We start from the raw sequence: 19,906 nt of genomic DNA, 5'->3' as shown, positions 1-19,906 counted from the left end.
CAGCTAGTTCTTATCGTTTATTAATCAATTATCCATATCAGTTGTCATTTACTGATGAATTAAGCGAAAAATTTGTCCTACTGTTCGATTTCNCCCTTTACACTTCTACAAAAATGAATTGTAAGTTTAAATGGGTAAACATCCTATAGCAAGCTTATTTAAAGAGATAAAAGGGCTAAATTACACAAAAGTACTTATTGTCTTTTGCCCTTAAAAATTGTGTAGTTCCAAATAACTTGTGAAAGCTTTCAACCCCTTTTAACAGCCCTTTACACTTCTACAAAAATGAATTGTAAGTTTAAATGGGTAAACATCCTATAGCAAGCTTATTTAAAGAGATAAAAGGGCTAAATTACACAAAAGTACTTATTGTCTTTTGCCCTTAAAAATTGTGTAGTTCCAAATAACTTGTGAAAGCTTTCAACCCCTTTTAACAGCCCTTTACTCTTCTAAAAACATGAATTGTAGAATTAAATAGACAGATTTCCTGTAGCAAACTTATTTAAAGATACAGAAGGACCAAATTACGCTACTGTACTTGCTATCTTTTTCTTTAAAGTATTAAGTAGTCAGAAATAACCGGTGGGCACTTTTAACCCCATTTAACAACCCGTCACGCTTCTACAAATATTAAATGTGTAGACTTCCTGTAGCAGGTTTATTTAAAGAAACAGAAGGGCCAAATTACACTAAAGTACTCATCGTCTTTTCCTTTAACATATTATGTAATAAGAAATAACCAATATGAGCTTTCAACCCTTTTTAACAACCCTTTACACTTCTACAAAAATGAATTGTACAATTAAATGGGTAAATTTCCTGTAGCAAGCTTATTTAAAGAAATAAAAGGGCTAAATTACACAAAAGTACTTATTGTCTTTTGCTTTTAAACATTGTGTAGTTCCAAATAACTTGTTAAAACTTTCAACCCTTTTTAACAGCCCTTTACACTTCTGAAAACATGAATTGTAGAATTAAATAGGCAGATTTCCTGTAGCAAACTTATTTAAAGATACAGAAGGACCAAATTACGCTACTGTACTTACTATCTTTTTCTTTAAAGTGTTAAGTAGTCAGAAATAACCGGTGGGTACTTTTAACCCCATTTAACAACCCGTCACGCTTCTACAAATATTAAAGGTGTAGACTTCCTGTAGCAGGTTTATTTAAAGATACAGAAGGGCCAAATTACACTAAAGTACTCATCGTCTTTTCCTTTAACATATTATGTAATAAGAAATAACCAGTAGGAGCTTTCAACCCTTTTTAACCCTTTACACTTCTACAAAAATGAATTGTAAGTTTAAATGGGTAAACTTCCTATAGCAAGCTTATTTAAAGAGATAAAAGGGTCAAATTACACAAAAGTACTTATTGTGTTTTGCTTTTAAATATTGTGTAGTTCCAAATAACTTGTGAGAGCTTTCAACCCCTTTTAACAGCCCTTTACACTTCTACAAACATGAATTGTAAAATTATAAATGCGCAGACTTCCTGTAGCAGACTTATTTAAAGAAAATACTTACTGTCTTTTCCTTTAAACTATTGTATAATTACAAGTAACCAATGGGCGCATTCAACCCTTTTTTAACAACCCTTTACATTTCTACTAACATGGATTGTAAAATTAAAAACGTAGTTTTAATATTTCTGATGTAATGCATACTATAAATAGCTGTAATTATATAAATTTAACCACAGAAAGTCTCCCTTTGAAAACTTTGTAATAACTAAAACAATTGTGAGATCTTTTAAAATAAAGCTAAGATGCAAAATACACCAAGTGCTTTTATTTAACTAGTTAAATGCCAGATAAACAAGAAGTATAATTGTTTGTTGAATCTAGCAAAAATCACGGAAAATAAAGCAAGCTATTGCGTATTTAAATCATTTATTGAATAATCTTTGATAATAATGTGATTTATTGATGAATTAGGCAAAAATTTTCAACAAAAGTTCGATTTTAGTTCATATACTTGGGTAGAATTTGACCGAAAAATCGTAAAAAATACCATAAATAATAATGTTTTGGCAAAAATAAAGCAAGCGGGAGCTCTTTATATCAATTATTAATTAATCTATATCATTAGTTATCATTTATCGATGAATACAACAAAAATAATTGGCAGATGTTCGATTTCGATTCCCAAAAACGATCGACAGGTAGCTATACATGGGTTTTTTTCGGGAACTGAAATCGAACAGTAGGACAAATTTTTCGCTTAATTCATCAGTAAATGATAACTGATATGGATAATTGATTAATAAACGATAAGAACTAGCTGTGGCTTGCTTTATTTTTGTTAAAAAATGACTATTTATGGTGTTTTTTACGTTTTTTCGTTCAAGGTCGACCCACGTATAAGAATGAAAATCGAACGAATCGAGTTGAAAATTTTTGTTTAATAAATTTCTCAAAAATTTTTCAACTTGATTCGTTCGATTTTCATTCCTATACGTGGGTCGATCTTGAACGAAAAAACGTAAAAAACACAATAAATAATCATTTTATAACAAAAATAAAGCAAGCCACAGCTAGTTCTTATCGTTTATTAATCAATTATCCATATCAGTTGTCATTTACTGATGAATTAAGCGAAAAATTTGTCCTACTGTTCGATTTCAGTTCCCGAAAAAAACCCATCCTGTCGATCGTTTTTGGGAACCGAAATCGAACATCTGCCAATTATTTTTGCTGTATTCATCGATAAATGATAACTAATGATATAGAGTAACTAATAATTGATATAAAGAGCTCCCGCTTGCTTTAGATTTGCCAAAAAATTATTATTTATGGTATTTTTTACGATTTTTTTGTTTAAAGTCGACCAACGTATAGGAATGAAAAACAAACGTTTGCTGAAATGTTTTGCTTAATTTATGAATAAATCACATCTAATACCAAAGATTAATCAATAAATGATCTAAATATGCACTCGTTTGCTTTATTTTTGGCAAATTATCAAATTTTTATTGCAATTTTTTTTACGAATAAATTAGTATTATTTTAAAAAAATAAAGTTAAAGGAGTGCTTATTTAGTTCATTTTTTGCTGAATTAGGAAAAAAAGTCAGTAATTACTTATACTGTATGCAATAAAAAGTTTAACAAACATTAAAAAATGGTGAAGGCGCCGGACATTACTATTTTAAACGTACTTTAAAATTTTGCAATTTTGTATTAGGAGAGCATAAGTGTGGACGGGAATTTAGTGTTATTATTATTATTTTAATGAAAAATCAATAAAATTTTAAGATGCGTTCATTTTGATGAGACTACCAACTAAATACATTTTTAAATTGATCGGTGTTCAAGAAAAATTATAAACTGGAGTGAAAGGGAAAAATTAGGGTTTACAGTGGATTTATATAAACATTGTAAAGAATTTTATCAATTTTGTTTAAGTAAAATGAGCTAATTAAATATTTTTTAAATTTGATGAATAATCGAAGCCTGCATAAATGACAAGTATCAGGTTTTAGGTTATAATATTGTTTGTTTATAAAATTTTTAACTTATAACTGACCATAATTATGCAAAAAACAAGAAATTAAATAATTTGAATACACCTTTCATCTTCTAATTAATTATTTAAATCAATTTTTGCTTGTTTGCCGCAGTCTTGCTCGTTTATTTAGTGTACACAAAATTATTATTGTGATATTTCATGTTGCTCTTTGTACAACTTAACAAAAGAATTTGTTATAGTGATTGTTACAACTTGATAAACCTGCAACACATCCTGCTGCCTAATTCTAGAAGCTGGTTATTGAATTCTTGGGATTAAAAGGAAAACAGATGAAATATTTTAGTGATAAAGTATATGTTTACATGTCCTTCATTGCAGGTTAACTTGTTTAGTTTTACACGTAAAACTAGTAAAAGGAAATTTTTATGTGTTCACATTCTGCTTCAAAAAAGTGTTCTCATTGCTTAATGCTTCACCTTTGAAAAGTTAATCACAACGTGTATTGAGGAGATAATAGAAAGCCAAACATGGGGAAGGTTGTACTCTACAAGGACTAATTTGATGGGTAAGGATTTGATTGTATTAAGTATATGTTGCTGGAGATGGACATTTATACTGGCTGTGGGTTTTATACTTAATATGTAAACTACAAACGATATGATATACTTGGCATAATTGAATAAAATAGCAAGTGATAAACAAAAACTAGTGTTTATTAATGTTAATGTCACTACTTTGCTATTTTTAGTAGTTCTACTTTATTTGTGAAGATATCTACCTATATACAGTTCCAGATTATTTAAAAGAAAAAATTAAAGGTATTAAAACAGTTACTTTTTATATTCTATGTAAAATGAATTATACTCCGTCTTCATTAAAGAATTTACTTTATCAAATTGGTTTTTTTGAAAACTGGGTGTAAAAACGTTATAATTAAACCTAACAATCTGGTTTGCGTCCACAAATAAAAAAAAAATCAAGTATAAAACAGGAATAAGTCAGCAGATATATTACAAAACTATTAAAGCAAGTAAACAAAATATTTACAATACAAAAAAATAAAAATAAAACATTCCTGAAACCACATTATAATGAAACAGGACTGTCATGTGAGACAAAACATCTAAAAAACTGTGTGCCTTTCTTTCGAACAATATCACTTTCAAAAGTAAGTTCAATATCCTTCCTAACAAAAATACTGACATACACAAATTATAAAAGTGCCATGGATACAATAATACAAATTGTATAAACTACTATATATAATAAATAATTTTNTACTCACTACACTATTCTATTTCTCTTTAATATAATATAACAATATAATATATTAACTTATTGTAAATAGATTTTAGGACTTGTCTGGATCGTTTTAATGTTTCAATGAGAAAAAATAATCATTACAGTCACTGGTTAATGACTGAAAAAAAGCCAAGATCAGTTCTGTGCCTTAAGACTAGAACAACTTTGGGAATCTTTAATATTAGGGGCGGATTCTCTACGTGAATCTAATTCGTCGCAAGAGTCGCTACCCTTCATTGGGGCACTTTCTCTTCTAATAACGCTCACGTGTGACACAAACGAGGGTGTAGCCGCGGGCGAATACGTAAAGTGGGGGAAATCTTTTTTATTTGCTACCTCTTTTATCGATGTCAAGGTTCTACTTAACCAAGGGGGCCACGAATTCTTCGCCGTATTAAGTTCAGATTCAGTGGCCCGAAGTTGATGAGTAAGGTCCTTAAAAAAAAAAAAAAATAACAAAAACATTATATTTTTGAAATTGTAACAACTCTGTCATGTGAAGGACTAGAACTACCAAAATTTGGTAAAGCACTTAATTTTCTCATTTTTGTGTTTTGTATATTAATTATCAATGTCGCCCCTTTATATATAAATTTAAAGAAGTCAAACCTGATTTCTGCACTCTGCTTCAACCTGGGCAAGTTTCGTCTGTGCCAGTTCGAGTTCTAATTCTCTGATTCTTTCAATGGCCTTTAGTTGATCAGGAGATAGGTTTTCTTTTGAGTCTTCTTCGGTAGCATACTGTGATATGTTGTCCGTACTCTTGCGATTATCTGCTAATTTGCCACATTTCTCACACTCGCTTACTTTTTCCTAGAAAATAGAAAATACCGTATGTCACCTCATTCATAAAACTGTTAGAAAAACGAACCTTTAATTTATTCAAATCACCCCTGACAGCAAAGAGTTGCATTTCAAGCCTTTGTCGTACCAATTTATAATCATTAATGATGTTCATATTCTTTAAATCGCTTGCTTCTGCTTTGGTAATTTCTCTCTTAAGCATCTCTTTGAGTTGGGCGTTTTCGTCGAGTAGGATCCTTCTCTCGTCTTCTAGACGAGTCAACGTGGCTTTGAGCTGCTCCATCTCCGATGCCTCCGATTCCGCGTTATCAGCTGCTTCTGAATCCAACATGATAATTTCCCAGTCGTCTAAATAGATTCGTTTCGACAAAGGTTACGGAAGCGTACAACTTTCGTTCTGACAGCCAAGAAATAGGAGCAATAGAAAAAATAGGAAAAGGAACAGGTAACGTGCATGGGGAGGGACGATTCAATAAAAAAAAGAAAGAAAAAACAAAAAGGTAAAAGGAAAGAAATTAAAAGATGGCAGTGAAATATAAAGACCAATTGCAGGCGTGCAATTTTAACAACAAATGAAACAAAAATAAACTACAAAGATGCCAAGCAAGCATTTGTTTTTTAAAATGATAAAAAATTTGATTTAGAATAGATGCAAACAAGTACGTTTTATAATTGAACCAACTTTTAACTCGACGGCATAAATAATATTATCTTTTCTTTGGAATAGAACACTAAATGTAGCAGATTAGGATGAATACGGTTCATCTTATAAATCCGGACATAAAAAACAAGCACGTTTGGGATGAATGTAATGATAAAGAAACAACAAAAAAAATGTATAAAAAGCAAACACGCTCACACAATCGCACCCTATGAACAGCATCTTTAATATTGCTAAATTAAAAAGCCAAATAAAATACCTTTCATTGCAATAAATTCAGTTTCGTATTTTTTGAGTTTCTTCAATTTGAAACTGCAGGCTGCCTTTATAATCTGCTTTGCAGCGTCTTCAGTACGACATTTTTTTGGCAATTGAACCCTGAAGTATTTTAGAATCCCTTCGAAGTCGAGTTGTAGCAAATCCTTCTTACACATCTAAAATTTAATATGTAAATCATCCATCCTAAGGTTTTTTAAAGTACCACAATAATTAAAATGAAACTCACAGTAAGAAGTGCCAGTGATACTTGAAACAAAGTATCGATTCCTTGCAGAAGAAAAATATCCAATACGTGAAAGACAAAGTACAAGGGAAACCTGGCGGTAAACAAGGTCAAAAACCACTGGGAAGCGAACATGTGGGTCTCGACGCTGTGCTCTCTCAAGTGGCTCCACAAGGTCCCCAGTTGCTCCTCGATAAGTCTGTTCAACTGATACAGACGAAGATACAAATTATCGAACCCATCTTTGTACAAATCCCGAAGATTATAGTCGTACATCAATTTAACAAGAACACAGAAAGCTTGTTCTTCGGGCATCTACAATTAAAAAAAATTTAAAATCACTAACAAATAAAATAAACAATTCCTTTTTTAATTGTCACTTACATGCAAAAGTAAAGTAGCTGCTAAAAAACTGAGTCCCTGGCAGTATCCCACTTCAGAGTCATACACCGCATATGCTTTGCTGACTTTGTAAAGTGAATCCTGTCCCAGGCCTCCCGCTTCCTTGAAATAGTCATTGGCAGGAAAAGTCCTTGCAATATCCCTTTGTATTACATTTTCGCACGCGCTCTCCTTTAACCAAATATAGAATAAATTCCTCTGCAATATCTTACAAACGCATTTACATACTTTAGTTATGAGTATCCTGTAAGTGTTCATCATTTGAGAATTTTCCTCGGTACCTGCGAGACGCTGCCAAACTTCGCCCCTCAAAGCTTCTGGGATTCCATGTCTCACAAGACTTGAAAGTTGCTTTGGCCTTTGTTTGGTCGTCTTCCAACGACTCAGAACATCGGCCCAATTATCTAGGACATCTTCGGAACAGTCTTTGGACACCAGACCTGTTCCACTCAACAGGGGCTCGTCACCATCTAATAAACACAAAAAGACGGTTAAAATTCGTAATTATTAATATATTTTATTAGTGTAAGTTCAGGTGCGTATATCATCTGCAATGCAACATAAACTTTTACTACCTACTTTATTTTATTTTTTTACCTGAATGATAATCGTCTTTGGGTGTTATGCTATCCACCGAAGGGATGCTAGGAGATTGAATTAAGCTAGACAGATTGAGTGTCAAGTTTAGTCTATTCCTGTCTAATTCTCCGGACGTTTCCATGCCCAAGACTTCGTAGACTGTCTCCCCCAAGTCACCAGTCACCACCTTTTGTAAAATAAATAAATAAAACGGTTACTATTAAAAATGTAAAAGTTTCCTATTAGTTACTACGAACAGTTAAAGGGCGATTCATCGATTCAAAATCAATCGATTCGTAATATATATTGAAACAGTGTTTATTTTTTTGTAATGACGTAGGAAGAAAAAAAAATAAAAATTACGCCCAAATACTCACTACACTATTCTATTGTTCCGCATACACCAATGACGCAGAAGTACGTGATTGATTCAAAACGAATTTATTATAATTTACCAGCACAGAAATGGAGCGTAACTCAATGTCGTCGTGATAACGACAAAAAGCGAAACCACTTCTGTTTTGGCAAACATAATGGCAGCTGATAACAAATAAGAGCGTCGGTTGTGAAAATTATTGTCGTTATCAAACTTACTATTACCGTATACAGGGTGGGCGGACAGTGATATTTACGACATGAGTACGTCATACCATTGCGACCTCGAACAAGGTCGATCTCATTTCAAAATAATAAAATTCACAAGGCGAATAAATAACTATACTATAAAGGTATTACTGGTAAATACGGAGTGATCAAAAGTAAACATTATTTTCTCAAAAGCCAATTAATTAGGTCAGTTAAGAATCTAAAACTATCACAATTTTAACATTTTGATGGTGCCTATTGAAAGATCATTAAATAAACATAAAGTTTTCCTTAAAGTTCCTCAAATTCGTTACGAACCTCTTTTAAGTTGAGAAAGAATTGCTGTACTAAAGTCCTTTTTTGGAAATACCAAAAGCGTTCGTTTTGAGAGTAAGTCTTCACCAAAGTTTCCATTTGGAACCTCACGGGCTCTTGTATGCCCCTAATAACTAAATCAACGGCCACTGTCATGTATTGTTTAGTGTCTTTCGGGGTCTCTGTGTTCAAGAGATTAAAAGGGGGCTCAGTAGGGTCCCACGAGGCCGAAATGACTGACGACGTCTTATCGCCGCTGGAATTGGTGGGTCCCAACTGCACCTACACAAATATTGTTGTTTAATTAAAGGAATAACGAATAACAAACAAAAGACGTACCATTTCAAGGAGTTGCATGTCGGAGTGTCTGACATGTCTCCCAGGAGCTATCAAGACCCCAAAACAACGTTCAATAAACAGTTGGAGTCCATTATCCGACACCTGACGAATGCTGAGATAAAGTTGCTTGTCTAAGTTAACGCGCAATTTGAAGCCGCTCCTGTCTTTCGGGACAGTCGAAAATGTACCCTAAAAAGGGGAAAACAATATATTTTTGGGAACAAAAAAAACACTTTTGAAATTTCGACTTACTCTTCCATCGTCTTCTTTTATTTCGAGATTCACTTCAAACACGTACATCAGAGTCCTGGCTTCGGGCAGGGTTGTTATGGAGCCAGTCATTTCAGTTGCAGATGCCACCGAGCTGCTCATGGATCTCGGAACCCTTTGGAAAGCCTTTGCAAAACACGCTAGAAAATTGGTAAGTTGTAATTGATCACTAAAGTTTTAATTTCGAGAATTCGACCCGATATTTCTCATAAAAACAAATCTTAAGATGGGGTGTTATGTTTTTGCGTTATCAGCAACTCAATTCCGAAACAAAACATATGACAATAATTATACAACCCAAGGCAATAACAATAACAACAACACGAAATTATCATTATGTACTAGGTCAAGTAGATATTATGTACAATACAAACAAAACAAACAATGTTTAATAATATTAAGGAGGTGCATTTTAAAATCCTTCTTCGTGAACAAAATGAAAACTGGAATAATACTTAAAACTGTTTACTTCAGAGACCAAATATGAGGGTTCAAAAAGAAAAAGCTAGTATTACATTTATGAAATAATATCAAGAGAAATAGATCAATGTTTTACCAGAGACTCTGCTGACGGCCTCGGCAATATCACACCTGAAGACATGGCACTGAAAAATGGCAGATTCTTGAGTGTCTCCGTGTGACCAGGTAAAAGCAAAACAACTTGCTTCTTCACTATCAATGGCCCCTCGAGCATAAAACAGGATTCTGTGTATTTCATATCTGGCAATCACAGAATGTGTACTAGCATCATAAAGTCTAAAAATTAAACAAAAACTTAATTGAGTCTAAATTTAAACTAAACAAAAAAAGACTTACACTACAACTCCTTGTGAGGATGTTGGTACAGAAACAGCAATTTTAATGCCCTGGTCTGAGCTCTGTTCATTTAATATGGCCATGTTACGCTGGATTTCTGCCTCTGATTTGGGAGCATTTATATTCGCGGCCCCCAAATATGTAACCCCACTGAATATCGTACAATCTTGGTCAACATCTGAAACTGTACATAATCAATTACTTTAGCACAACAAATTAATTACTACGTGTCACTAACATTCTTCTTCACTGCTGTCAGGCTTCATTTCATCTTGCTTTTCTGTGGGAGAAACTTCTACTGGGACACTAAGTGGATCCGTACCTGGTGCAACAGGACAACTAAAGAATACAGAATTGCCCACTTTTCTTGATTCCTCAGACATAATGGTGTCCATGTTCGTTTTTGGTTCCTGTAGGACTTCCTTTAGAGCGTTTTTCAATTCATTAAGGTCCCCGTTGTTAATATTCAAGGTCGGTGTCTTGCTCGCGCCTGGTTTGTCGTCAACAAAATCGAATTCGTCGCTCGTAGCCACCGATTCATTTGATTTTTGACTTGCACTATCCTCCATAATAGCTGCGTTAGAAATGAAAGGAAACCATTTGATTCCTAAATAGATATTTAACAGGTTCAAGTTGAGCACTTCATTAAATCGTAGACAAACAGTATATATAGATAAGCACGTAACAATACTCACTTGGAAATGTTAAGAAGATATAAACGGGTTCTCCATGATATGTGCCACTTTCTGCTTTTATCACAAAGGTATTTTAAACGTTAATTAATCTATCAATAAATAAATACCTGTATTTTGTTTAATTCGAACTGACAGAGCATTGACACTGACGTTTAAAACAATGAACATAACCTATTTAAAGAAAAAGAAACAAGAAAGCAGCGTTTTAGTTGGTACTGGTAGCTACTACCAATAGTCCCGGTAGCTACAGTCTCGACAAAAACATGGCGCCGGGTTTATACCAGAAAGTAAATAAAACCAATAAACACGCAAATGTATGAATAATTCTGATAAAATATCTATTTCAAAAGTGATATTTATGATAAATACAGTCAATTAAGTAAATAGTTACATAAAAAATTAATTATATGTCTCATAATACTTCAATGTTAATTTTTTCAATATGAACAGTTTCACAGACAAATAAATAATTATATAAACGTCTTAAAATCGACTAGCAATTCCCCCACCTCTACTATCAGAATGTGAAACTAAAGTATCTCCATTTTTTTCCACTATATTACAACTAGCATATGGCTTATGTAACGGGGTGACATTTCCGGCTGTTATTTCTAAATTTCTTATAGTTGCAGAGTCAAAAGTAGTAGAACGCATATCTGAAATAATTAAAACATTAATTAACATAAATTTTACCCTTTGGTACCATTGAGGACGCCATCTTTTGTTTGAATTAATTGATCCCTAAAGAAATCGTATGCCTACGCCACTGGAGTTTACCTTCAATNTACTTTTTCTCTTTAATATAATATAACAATATAATATATTAACTTATTGTAAATAGATTTTAGGACTTGTCTGGATCGTTTTAATGTTTCAATGAGAAAAAATAATCATTACAGTCACTGGTTAATGACTGAAAAAAAGCCAAGATCAGTTCTGTGCCTTAAGACTAGAACAACTTTGGGAATCTTTAATATTAGGGGCGGATTCTCTACGTGAATCTAATTCGTCGCAAGAGTCGCTACCCTTCATTGGGGCACTTTCTCTTCTAATAACGCTCACGTGTGACACAAACGAGGGTGTAGCCGCGGGCGAATACGTAAAGTGGGGGAAATCTTTTTTATTTGCTACCTCTTTTATCGATGTCAAGGTTCTACTTAACCAAGGGGGCCACGAATTCTTCGCCGTATTAAGTTCAGATTCAGTGGCCCGAAGTTGATGAGTAAGGTCCTTAAAAAAAAAAAAAAATAACAAAAACAAAAGCAGAAAAAAACAAAAACGGAAAAAAATACAAACCCAACTAATGAAATGTATAAATCATTGTCATCTATTACAGCTACATTGGTGCTAGTTCCTTTGAAAAATGTATCACTCATGTTAAGTTCATCGTGGACCATTTTATTTATTTTTGCAATTTTTGGTATAAACTCACTTTCGATGGTGGAGTTTGAGTTCGTTAAATTTTCTTGTTGAAATCGTTTGAGGGTGTGAAGTAACACAGGTCCTTCGGAAATACCCCCCGGTACAAATATATTGTAATATTGAAATGTCATGTTTGCTGTAGTCGTTATTTCTGGCTGATTTTGACGAGGTATTAAATTTCGAATTTCTAGACACATTAAAAAAAGTAATTCATAGTTCTACATTTTTTTTCGTATTTCAATTACATACCGTCGTTTGTAAGTGACGAAAACTTTTCTAAAGTATTTGCAAGGACTTCTAACTTTAACTCATTATTTTCTTTAAGAACTCCGAAAAGTTTTTCGGCTTCTAAAAATCTCACTGCTATCGCCAAATGTGAAGAAATTTTAAATCCGTTTCTAGAGTTGCAATGAAAAAGTATTTTGATTTCATTTAAAGATAGCATTATATTAGGGTACTACAATAAAAAAAATAATAAAAATTCACCTTGCAAGTGATACTGATGGTTCAATGAGTTCTTTCCAATTCATTTTACCATAATGAAGGTATAAATGCGACAAACCAGCAACTAAATTTGGTAAAGTTGATACACTGGCCGAATTTTTATTAAAACTGATAACAACTGGGGGGACCTGTTCTTTATGATTGTAAATAATGGCTTCGCCTTGTCTAAAAACGTTTTTTTTTGTATATATATTTAATTCCAAAGACGATTTTACAAACTCGATTGGGAAACTCACCCATCCAAACTGATAATATGGGGTGAAACAACACTTAGACAAAACATGCTCGCTATCGCTGCATCTACCGAATTTCCACCCCTTTTCATAATTTCTGTGCCAATTACAGAGCATTCCTTTGAGTCTGTTGCTACACTACCATGGGGTATTATCTACATATATAATTATATGAGATAAGAACATTAAAAAATATTTCGTTCGTACCTGATAATCACCGTAAGAAATTTGAAAAAACAGTGCAATTGTTATCGCAATAGTAATCACTGCTAAAGAGATATTAACCAATTTTGAACCCCCTAAGAAATCTTCAGAGCACAAGTTTAGCCCTTTTCTTTTACCATCTTTCTTGAGGGGCAAGTCCTCCCTTGTTTCAACTGAAAAAACCTTTACTGAATATCCGTTTAATTATTTCAACCCTTTTGTAACGCCTTAAAGATACGCTACTGCTACATTCGAGCAGGATGTAGGAAGGCGATTTTAAATTAAAAATTCTTAATAAGTACCTTGATACGTACAATTTTATAACAATTTGTATTAATCAATTTTTTGCTAAATATTAGTTTTGATTGTTACAATATGTAAATGGTTGCCTTACCTGTAGCCATTATTATTCCAAACTAACTCCTAAACAGTAAATTGTTAATTGGAATACATAATTAAATTAGAACCGTATATTTCTTAAAATTATGGTGTATCAAACTTAAAAATTATCAAAGAAACTTTAATGAAAGTTAAGACATATTTAGAGAGAGACAATACGATAATTACTTGAGCAAAAATTAAAGAATAAAGACAGAAACAGAACCATGGCTTGTGGTTAGACAAACCCCACCCATGATAAACCCATTAAACATGTTTGTGTGTGTAAAGAACGTACCATCATTGTCTAACGGTATTGTATATACATGTGTGTGTATGTATTCACCTTATTCCGTGAGAACTAAAAACCTCCATAGGCGTCGCGCTCGTTTTCACGTGGGATCGAATAAATTTTAAAAATTGACGTTTAGACTTGTCAAAAGTTTTATGTATTTAAAATAGTTTTAAAATAACTCACTTTTGCAATCCTTTCTGCCACGGTCCATGCAAACGTTTAACAAAAATCGAAACAATTTCAATTAACTATTTATTTATTGTTTATTGCTGAAGTTCACCAGTACAAAATAAGTGTTAAAGCTGTCAATAAATAAATCGATGAGGGGGGTATATAAACTACCGCTCACGTCGTATAGATACAAAATCAATAAGACAAAAAAATTAAGTTTATAAACTTAAGATATAACGCCAATTAAAAGGAAAGAGACGGCCAGCATTTTTGTTGTGTTTTGTCTTTGCATAAAACGCCCCTTTCCCGAATGCCTACAAGCAATGATATAACTAAAAAAAATCTAATCCTAACTAAATCCCGGTGGGGGGGACAGGGCGAGGGAGAGGGAGAGGAGGGGAGGAAGATCCCCTTAATCTTGCACTATATTAATCTTCTTCGCTTGATGAGCCTTAAGTACAGCGATCGCTTCTTCGACTTTGGCCCTCAGAGAGTCCTGGTTGTCCAGCATGTGCAGCAACTCGGTCACGTCAATTTCCAAAAGCATTCCCGTTATTTTCCCCGCCAGTTCGGAATTAATTTTGTCCACAAACTTAAACAGTCTCTCCCCAATGGCTTGCTTTTGGTCCGCGGAGACCGAGGACGATATCACGTTGCTGTTCAGGGGCACACTGTCGCCCCCATTGTTGATATTAACGGTCACGGGTCTCAACACGTTGCTGGGGTTGTTTGTGGTGTATTTGCTGTTGGGTCTCGAATGCACCACGGGCGTCTGTTGTCCCGTGATCGGACGGGCAATGATCGAGTTCCTGATGCTGCTGTTGGGGATGGAAGCTCTCGACGCCACCCTGTAGGGCGATGCGGGAAGGGGGGCGTAGGTTCCGTTGGGTCTGATGGGTCCGTTCGCGGGCCAGCGGGGTGCTGGCCTGATGTGATTGAAGAACCTCGGACCTTGGGCGAACGGTATGAGATATGGGGCGTTTGGTGGTGGGAATCCAATGTTTTGCTGGATGCGAACGCGATGGATGTACTGGGAGGCCAGATACGCCTTTCTGTCTTCTTTTCTCTGGGCCAGGGCCACGTAGAGGGGCTTGGAGCCCACCATCCTGCCGTTCATTTCGGTAACCGCTTTGGTGGCTTCTTCGGGCGACGTGTAACAGACGAAGCCGAATCCCTTGCTCCTTCCGTCTTCTGTCATGACCTTAGCTGACGTTATAGTACCGTACGAATTGAATTCCTTCCTCAGTCTCTCGTCGTCTATGGTGTCGTCGAGGTTTTTGATGAACAGATTGACCCCTTGGCAGCGATGGTACCTTTCTGAACGGTACTGTTCGTATTGTCTCTTCAGTTCGCTGGCTCTCTCGTCCTTCTTCTGGGCTCTGGCAACGTAGAGGATCTGACCGTTGGAATCTTTGTTGTGCATTTCTTTGACCGCCTTCTCGGCCGCCCTGGGGTCTTCGAAAGCCACGAAGCCGAACCCTTTAGATGTACCATCCACGTGTCGCATAATTACGCAGCTGGTGATTTTGCCAAATTTAGAGAACATCTCGTGCAGCTGATGATCCTGCATGTCCTTCTTGAAGTTCTTGACGTAGATGTTGTTGAATAACCTTGCCTTTTCCCCAAGCTGCTTTTCCCTTTCGATTCGAGGTATGAACTTTCCAACGTAGACCTTCTTTCCGTTCAGGAGCATCCCGTTCACCTTTTCGATGGCCTCCTTTGCAATCCTTTCCGTCTCGAAATGGACGAAACCGTATCCTTTTGAATTACCATGGTCGTCCATCGCTACCTTGCAACTGAGGATGTTGCCAAAGGCGGAGAATGTATCGTACAAGGCTTTGTTGTCTATACTTTTGTCCAGATTTTTGATAAATATATTACCGACTCCAGATTTTCGAAGGGACGGATCTCTTTGGCTCCACATAATCCGTATCGGTTTCCCTTTGAGAAGATCGAAGTTCATTGTATCCAATGCCCTTTCAGCATCACAAGGATGTTGGAAGTTGATGTAGGCGTAACCAAGGGATCTTCTCGTAACAATATCACGACATACCCTTAAAGATAATAGTGGGCCAGCGGAAGAAAACTTTTCATAAAGCATTGCTTCGGTGACGTCTTCATGGAGATCCCCGACATACAGCGACGCCATTGGGTAACTCGCATGTGGTACTGGATTCATTCTCGTCTCCTTTTTTCTTTTTCTTTAATCTTCGGGGAATCTATTTAATTTACAAACTTAAAAAAGTATTTCTTAATAAGCCACTTAAACGTAATCTCACTTATATTTACTTGCGAGAAAAAATTTTATTACTTTACGGTAGCATGTCAAGACAGATTCTTGTTTACGGACCGTAGAAACATGAAAAAACAAAATCGTAACTAAACTACTTAGATCTGGCCTAATCAACCAGTAAAAATTTAAAACAGAAATTAAAACCAATTTTTTTTTATTTCACGTTCATACCGAAGTAGGCATGGCATTATTTTCAGTAAACTGAATGCTTCTCAATTTGATTCTATTGAGCGCATCTCATTTTCGTAGCCACTGATATCAATATGGATATCAATGGTGAACATTGATCTACGACAGAATCATAGATTTCATAGATAACCTTAGAAAATAATTAAAATGGGAAAGAAAAGAAAATTAAAAAATAAAGAAGATGATAACGAGTTTGATCCTGTTCCTAAACATTTTGTTACAGGACATATTAAAAATCAGGAAAAACGTTTAATAGTTATTTTAGAAGAAGCACAGCTTGAAAGTGTGAAGGTTAGTTTTTAGGTTAAAATTCGTGTTTATCATTTAATTCAATGAATATTTGTATTTGTAGGTAGGAAATTCGTTTGATTTACTTAATTGTGACGACCATGCCAATTTTCTAAAAAAATCTAACAGAGATCCTGGTTCATGTCGTCCTGATATTGTGCACCAATGTCTCCTCATGTTGTTGGACAGTCCCCTCAACAGAGCTGCCCTATTACAAGTTTATGTTCACACAAATCATAATATTCTTATAGAAATCAACCCTCAGACAAGAATTCCACGAACCTTTAAACGATTTGCAGGATTAATGGGTAAATTATAAAGAAAAATGCAAAAGCTGTTGTAAAAAAATTACTTCTTTATTTTAGTTCAGTTATTGCACAAGTTCTCAGTTAGAGCAAGTGATGGAAACATGAAGCTTTTAAAGGTGATTAAAAACCCTGTCACAGATCATTTACCTGTTGGAGTTAAAAAGATTTGTATGTCGTTCTCTTCTAATAAAGTTGTGAATCCAAGAGAATTGGTTCCTCAAACAGAAGACCCTGTTGTTGTGGTGGTAGGTGCAATGGCCCATGGAAAATTAGAAATTGATTATACTGAAGAAACTGTAGCTATCAGCAATTATCCACTATCAGCTGCCTTAACATGCACAAAACTCTGTTCTGCATTTGAAGAAGCGTGGGGAGTGTTGTAATTTATTTAGGTATAAAGATGTAATATTAAGTTGTGCATATGACAGTCTTGTAAAAAGTTCTGTTGTTCAATATAAGATTTGATAGAAATGATGCGTTTTCAAATTTAGCGCCAGACCTTAACTGTTTTCGTAGCCCACAGATACTACAATTAATTCGTAGATTTCGTAGCAGTTCTTGGAAATGACTGTGGANCACGTGGGATCGAATAAATTTTAAAAATTGACGTTTAGACTTGTCAAAAGTTTTATGTATTTAAAATAGTTTTAAAATAACTCACTTTTGCAATCCTTTCTGCCACGGTCCATGCAAACGTTTAACAAAAATCGAAACAATTTCAATTAACTATTTCACGCAAATGTATGAATAATTCTGATAAAATATCTATTTCAAAAGTGATATTTATGATAAATACAGTCAATTAAGTAAATAGTTACATAAAAAATTAATTATATGTCTCATAATACTTCAATGTTAATTTTTTCAATATGAACAGTTTCACAGCCAAATAAATAATTATATAAACGTCTTAAAATCGACTAGCAATTCCCCCACCTCTACTATCAGAATGTGAAACTAAAGTATCTCCATTTTTTTCCACTATATTACAACTAGCATATGGCTTATGTAACGGGGTGACATTTCCGGCTGTTATTTCTAAATTTCTTATAGTTGCAGAGTCAAAAGTAGTAGAACGCATATCTGAAATAATTAAAACATTAATTAACATAAATTTTACCCTTTGGTACCATTGAGGACGCCATCTTTTGTTTGAATTAATTGATCCCTAAAGAAATCGTATGCCTACGCCACTGGAGTTTACCTTCAATTCCGAATAAATTATCAGGTCTGATATAAAAGCGCGGCGCCTCGACGCTCGTCGTCACATTTTCCGAATTTATTAACAAATGTGCCACAATTTCGGAAGCCATTACAAAGTCAAGTGCCCCAAAAATAATTCGTCTACCGCAAATATAATCCTTGTCCAAAATAAGGATGGGGAAACGGGAGGGTGGCTGTAATTCCGTTTTTATATCCAGCAGATAACCGCTATTGCTAAATATTCGATTTCCAAAATATTCATGCAAACCCCTAAAATTGTTCTTTTTTTTAATAAATGCTAAAAACAAAAGCCAAACAACAAAAATAAAGTAAAAAACCAACAGAAATGGAAAAACAAAAGGCAAATAACAAAAACAAAAGCAGAAAAAAACAAAAACGGAAAAAAATACAAACCCAACTAATGAAATGTATAAATCATTGTCATCTATTACAGCTACATTGGTGCTAGTTCCTTTGAAAAATGTATCACTCATGTTAAGTTCATCGTGGACCATTTTATTTATTTTTGCAATTTTTGGTATAAACTCACTTTCGATGGTGGAGTTTGAGTTCGTTAAATTTTCTTGTTGAAATCGTTTGAGGGTGTGAAGTAACACAGGTCCTTCGGAAATACCCCCCGGTACAAATATATTGTAATATTGAAATGTCATGTTTGCTGTAGTCGTTATTTCTGGCTGATTTTGACGAGGTATTAAATTTCGAATTTCTAGACACATTAAAAAAAGTAATTCATAGTTCTACATTTTTTTTCGTATTTCAATTACATACCGTCGTTTGTAAGTGACGAAAACTTTTCTAAAGTATTTGCAAGGACTTCTAACTTTAACTCATTATTTTCTTTAAGAACTCCGAAAAGTTTTTCGGCTTCTAAAAATCTCACTGCTATCGCCAAATGTGAAGAAATTTTAAATCCGTTTCTAGAGTTGCAATGAAAAAGTATTTTGATTTCATTTAAAGATAGCATTATATTAGGGTACTACAATAAAAAAAATAATAAAAATTCACCTTGCAAGTGATACTGATGGTTCAATGAGTTCTTTCCAATTCATTTTACCATAATGAAGGTATAAATGCGACAAACCAGCAACTAAATTTGGTAAAGTTGATACACTGGCCGAATTTTTATTAAAACTGATAACAACAGGGGGGACCTGTTCTTTATGATTGTAAATAATGGCTTCGCCTTGTCTAAAAACGTTTTTTTTTGTATATATATTTAATTCCAAAGACGATTTTACAAACTCGATTGGGAAACTCACCCATCCAAACTGATAATATGGGGTGAAACAACACTTAGACAAAACATGCTCGCTATCGCTGCATCTACCGAATTTCCACCCCTTTTCATAATTTCTGTGCCAATTACAGAGCATTCCTTTGAGTCTGTTGCTACACTACCATGGGGTATTATCTACATATATAATTATATGAGATAAGAACATTAAAAAATATTTCGTTCGTACCTGATAATCACCGTAAGAAATTTGAAAAAACAGTGCAATTGTTATCGCAATAGTAATCACTGCTAAAGAGATATTAACCAATTTTGAACCCCCTAAGAAATCTTCAGAGCACAAGTTTAGCCCTTTTCTTTTACCATCTTTCTTGAGGGGCAAGTCCTCCCTTGTTTCAACTGAAAAAACCTTTACTGAATATCC

General features: G+C 34.3%; 5 protein-coding genes across 7 annotated transcripts in view; 1 reads left to right on the top strand and 4 right to left on the bottom strand.

The window, feature by feature from the left end:
• Positions 1–4,770: 4,770 nt before the first annotated feature.
• Positions 4,771–10,920, bottom strand: LOC108738963 (rab GTPase-activating protein 1-like). 3 transcript variants are annotated; one of them, XM_025981659.1, is made up of 15 exons: positions 10,740–10,920; positions 10,283–10,651; positions 10,045–10,228; positions 9,785–9,984; positions 9,211–9,368; positions 8,959–9,147; positions 8,623–8,901; positions 7,738–7,906; positions 7,369–7,610; positions 7,123–7,311; positions 6,742–7,053; positions 6,496–6,670; positions 5,643–5,923; positions 5,381–5,584; positions 4,771–5,206 (listed from the first exon to the last, which is right to left on the bottom strand). In XM_025981659.1, the coding sequence occupies exons 2-15, from the start codon at positions 10,611–10,613 to the stop codon at positions 4,907–4,909; spliced, it is 3,213 nt and encodes a 1,070-aa protein (XP_025837444.1). In that variant the 5' UTR covers positions 10,614–10,651; positions 10,740–10,920; the 3' UTR covers positions 4,771–4,906. The 3 variants fall into 3 exon arrangements, with proteins under 3 accessions (XP_025837444.1, XP_025837454.1, XP_025837449.1); XM_025981669.1 differs by having other exon boundaries at positions 5,643–5,893; XM_025981664.1 differs by having other exon boundaries at positions 10,045–10,222.
• A 749-nt stretch (positions 10,921–11,669) lies between these two features.
• LOC108738962 (glutathione hydrolase 5 proenzyme-like) lies at positions 11,670–13,740 on the bottom strand. The gene is made up of 7 exons (XM_018472593.2): positions 13,497–13,740; positions 13,106–13,275; positions 12,902–13,053; positions 12,648–12,830; positions 12,411–12,559; positions 11,994–12,348; positions 11,670–11,787 (listed from the first exon to the last, which is right to left on the bottom strand). The coding sequence occupies exons 1-7, from the start codon at positions 13,504–13,506 to the stop codon at positions 11,670–11,672; spliced, it is 1,137 nt and encodes a 378-aa protein (XP_018328095.1). The 5' UTR covers positions 13,507–13,740.
• A 224-nt stretch (positions 13,741–13,964) lies between these two features.
• Positions 13,965–16,325, bottom strand: LOC108738996 (polyadenylate-binding protein 4-like). Its single transcript, XM_018472642.2, has 2 exons — positions 16,226–16,325; positions 13,965–16,165 (listed from the first exon to the last, which is right to left on the bottom strand). Exon 2 carries the CDS (start codon positions 16,123–16,125, stop codon positions 14,359–14,361), a length of 1,767 nt encoding a protein of 588 aa, XP_018328144.1. The 5' UTR covers positions 16,126–16,165; positions 16,226–16,325; the 3' UTR covers positions 13,965–14,358.
• Positions 16,326–16,522: 197 nt separating this feature from the next.
• On the top strand, positions 16,523–17,495 carry LOC108738995 (ribosomal RNA small subunit methyltransferase NEP1). The gene is made up of 3 exons (XM_018472641.2): positions 16,523–16,719; positions 16,781–17,024; positions 17,082–17,495. Exons 1-3 carry the CDS (start codon positions 16,576–16,578, stop codon positions 17,405–17,407), a joined length of 714 nt encoding a protein of 237 aa, XP_018328143.1. The 5' UTR covers positions 16,523–16,575; the 3' UTR covers positions 17,408–17,495.
• Positions 17,496–17,792: 297 nt separating this feature from the next.
• Positions 17,793–19,906, bottom strand: part of LOC112904053 (glutathione hydrolase 2-like) — an 18,499-nt gene continuing 16,385 nt past the window's right edge. Inside the window, exons 2-8 of the mRNA XM_025973237.1 lie at positions 19,712–19,881; positions 19,508–19,659; positions 19,254–19,436; positions 19,017–19,165; positions 18,642–18,954; positions 18,229–18,497; positions 17,793–18,107 (exon numbers count right to left, since the gene is read on the bottom strand). Coding sequence (XP_025829022.1) covers positions 17,935–18,107; positions 18,229–18,497; positions 18,642–18,954; positions 19,017–19,165; positions 19,254–19,436; positions 19,508–19,659; positions 19,712–19,881 — 1,409 coding nt within the window. The 3' untranslated portion in view covers positions 17,793–17,934. The remainder of the gene's footprint in view (positions 18,108–18,228; positions 18,498–18,641; positions 18,955–19,016; positions 19,166–19,253; positions 19,437–19,507; positions 19,660–19,711; positions 19,882–19,906) is intronic.

The sequence above is a fragment of the Agrilus planipennis genome, unplaced genomic scaffold (assembly GCF_000699045.2).
Source record: "Agrilus planipennis isolate EAB-ADULT unplaced genomic scaffold, Apla_2.0 scaffold134, whole genome shotgun sequence".
NCBI classification, from domain to species: domain Eukaryota; kingdom Metazoa; phylum Arthropoda; class Insecta; order Coleoptera; family Buprestidae; genus Agrilus; species Agrilus planipennis.
Note: the sequence above shows the minus strand (reverse complement) of the source record. Positions and strands in the feature narration are given on the sequence as shown.

Excerpts from the sequence above, each read along its gene's own strand:
- LOC108738963 (XM_025981659.1), bottom strand. The coding sequence starts at position 10,613 with ATGGAGGATAGTGCAAGTCAAAAATCAAATGAATCGGTGGCTACGAGC. Across the intron at positions 9,369-9,784 it reads GGCCGTCAGCAGAGTCTCTG|CGTGTTTTGCAAAGGCTTTC; the intron begins GTAAAACATTGA and ends CCAATTTTCTAG. Across the intron at positions 5,585-5,642 it reads GTGATTTGAATAAATTAAAG|GAAAAAGTAAGCGAGTGTGA; the intron begins GTTCGTTTTTCT and ends TCTATTTTCTAG.
- LOC108738962 (XM_018472593.2), bottom strand. Across the intron at positions 13,054-13,105 it reads TTTCTTACGGTGATTATCAG|ATAATACCCCATGGTAGTGT; the intron begins GTACGAACGAAA and ends TTATATATGTAG. Across the intron at positions 12,560-12,647 it reads CCATCAGTATCACTTGCAAG|AAACGGATTTAAAATTTCTT; the intron begins GTGAATTTTTAT and ends TTGCAACTCTAG.
- LOC108738996 (XM_018472642.2), bottom strand. The coding sequence starts at position 16,125 with ATGAATCCAGTACCACATGCGAGTTACCCAATGGCGTCGCTGTATGTC.
- LOC108738995 (XM_018472641.2), top strand. The coding sequence starts at position 16,576 with ATGGGAAAGAAAAGAAAATTAAAAAATAAAGAAGATGATAACGAGTTT. Across the intron at positions 16,720-16,780 it reads CACAGCTTGAAAGTGTGAAG|GTAGGAAATTCGTTTGATTT; the intron begins GTTAGTTTTTAG and ends TTGTATTTGTAG. Across the intron at positions 17,025-17,081 it reads ACGATTTGCAGGATTAATGG|TTCAGTTATTGCACAAGTTC; the intron begins GTAAATTATAAA and ends TCTTTATTTTAG.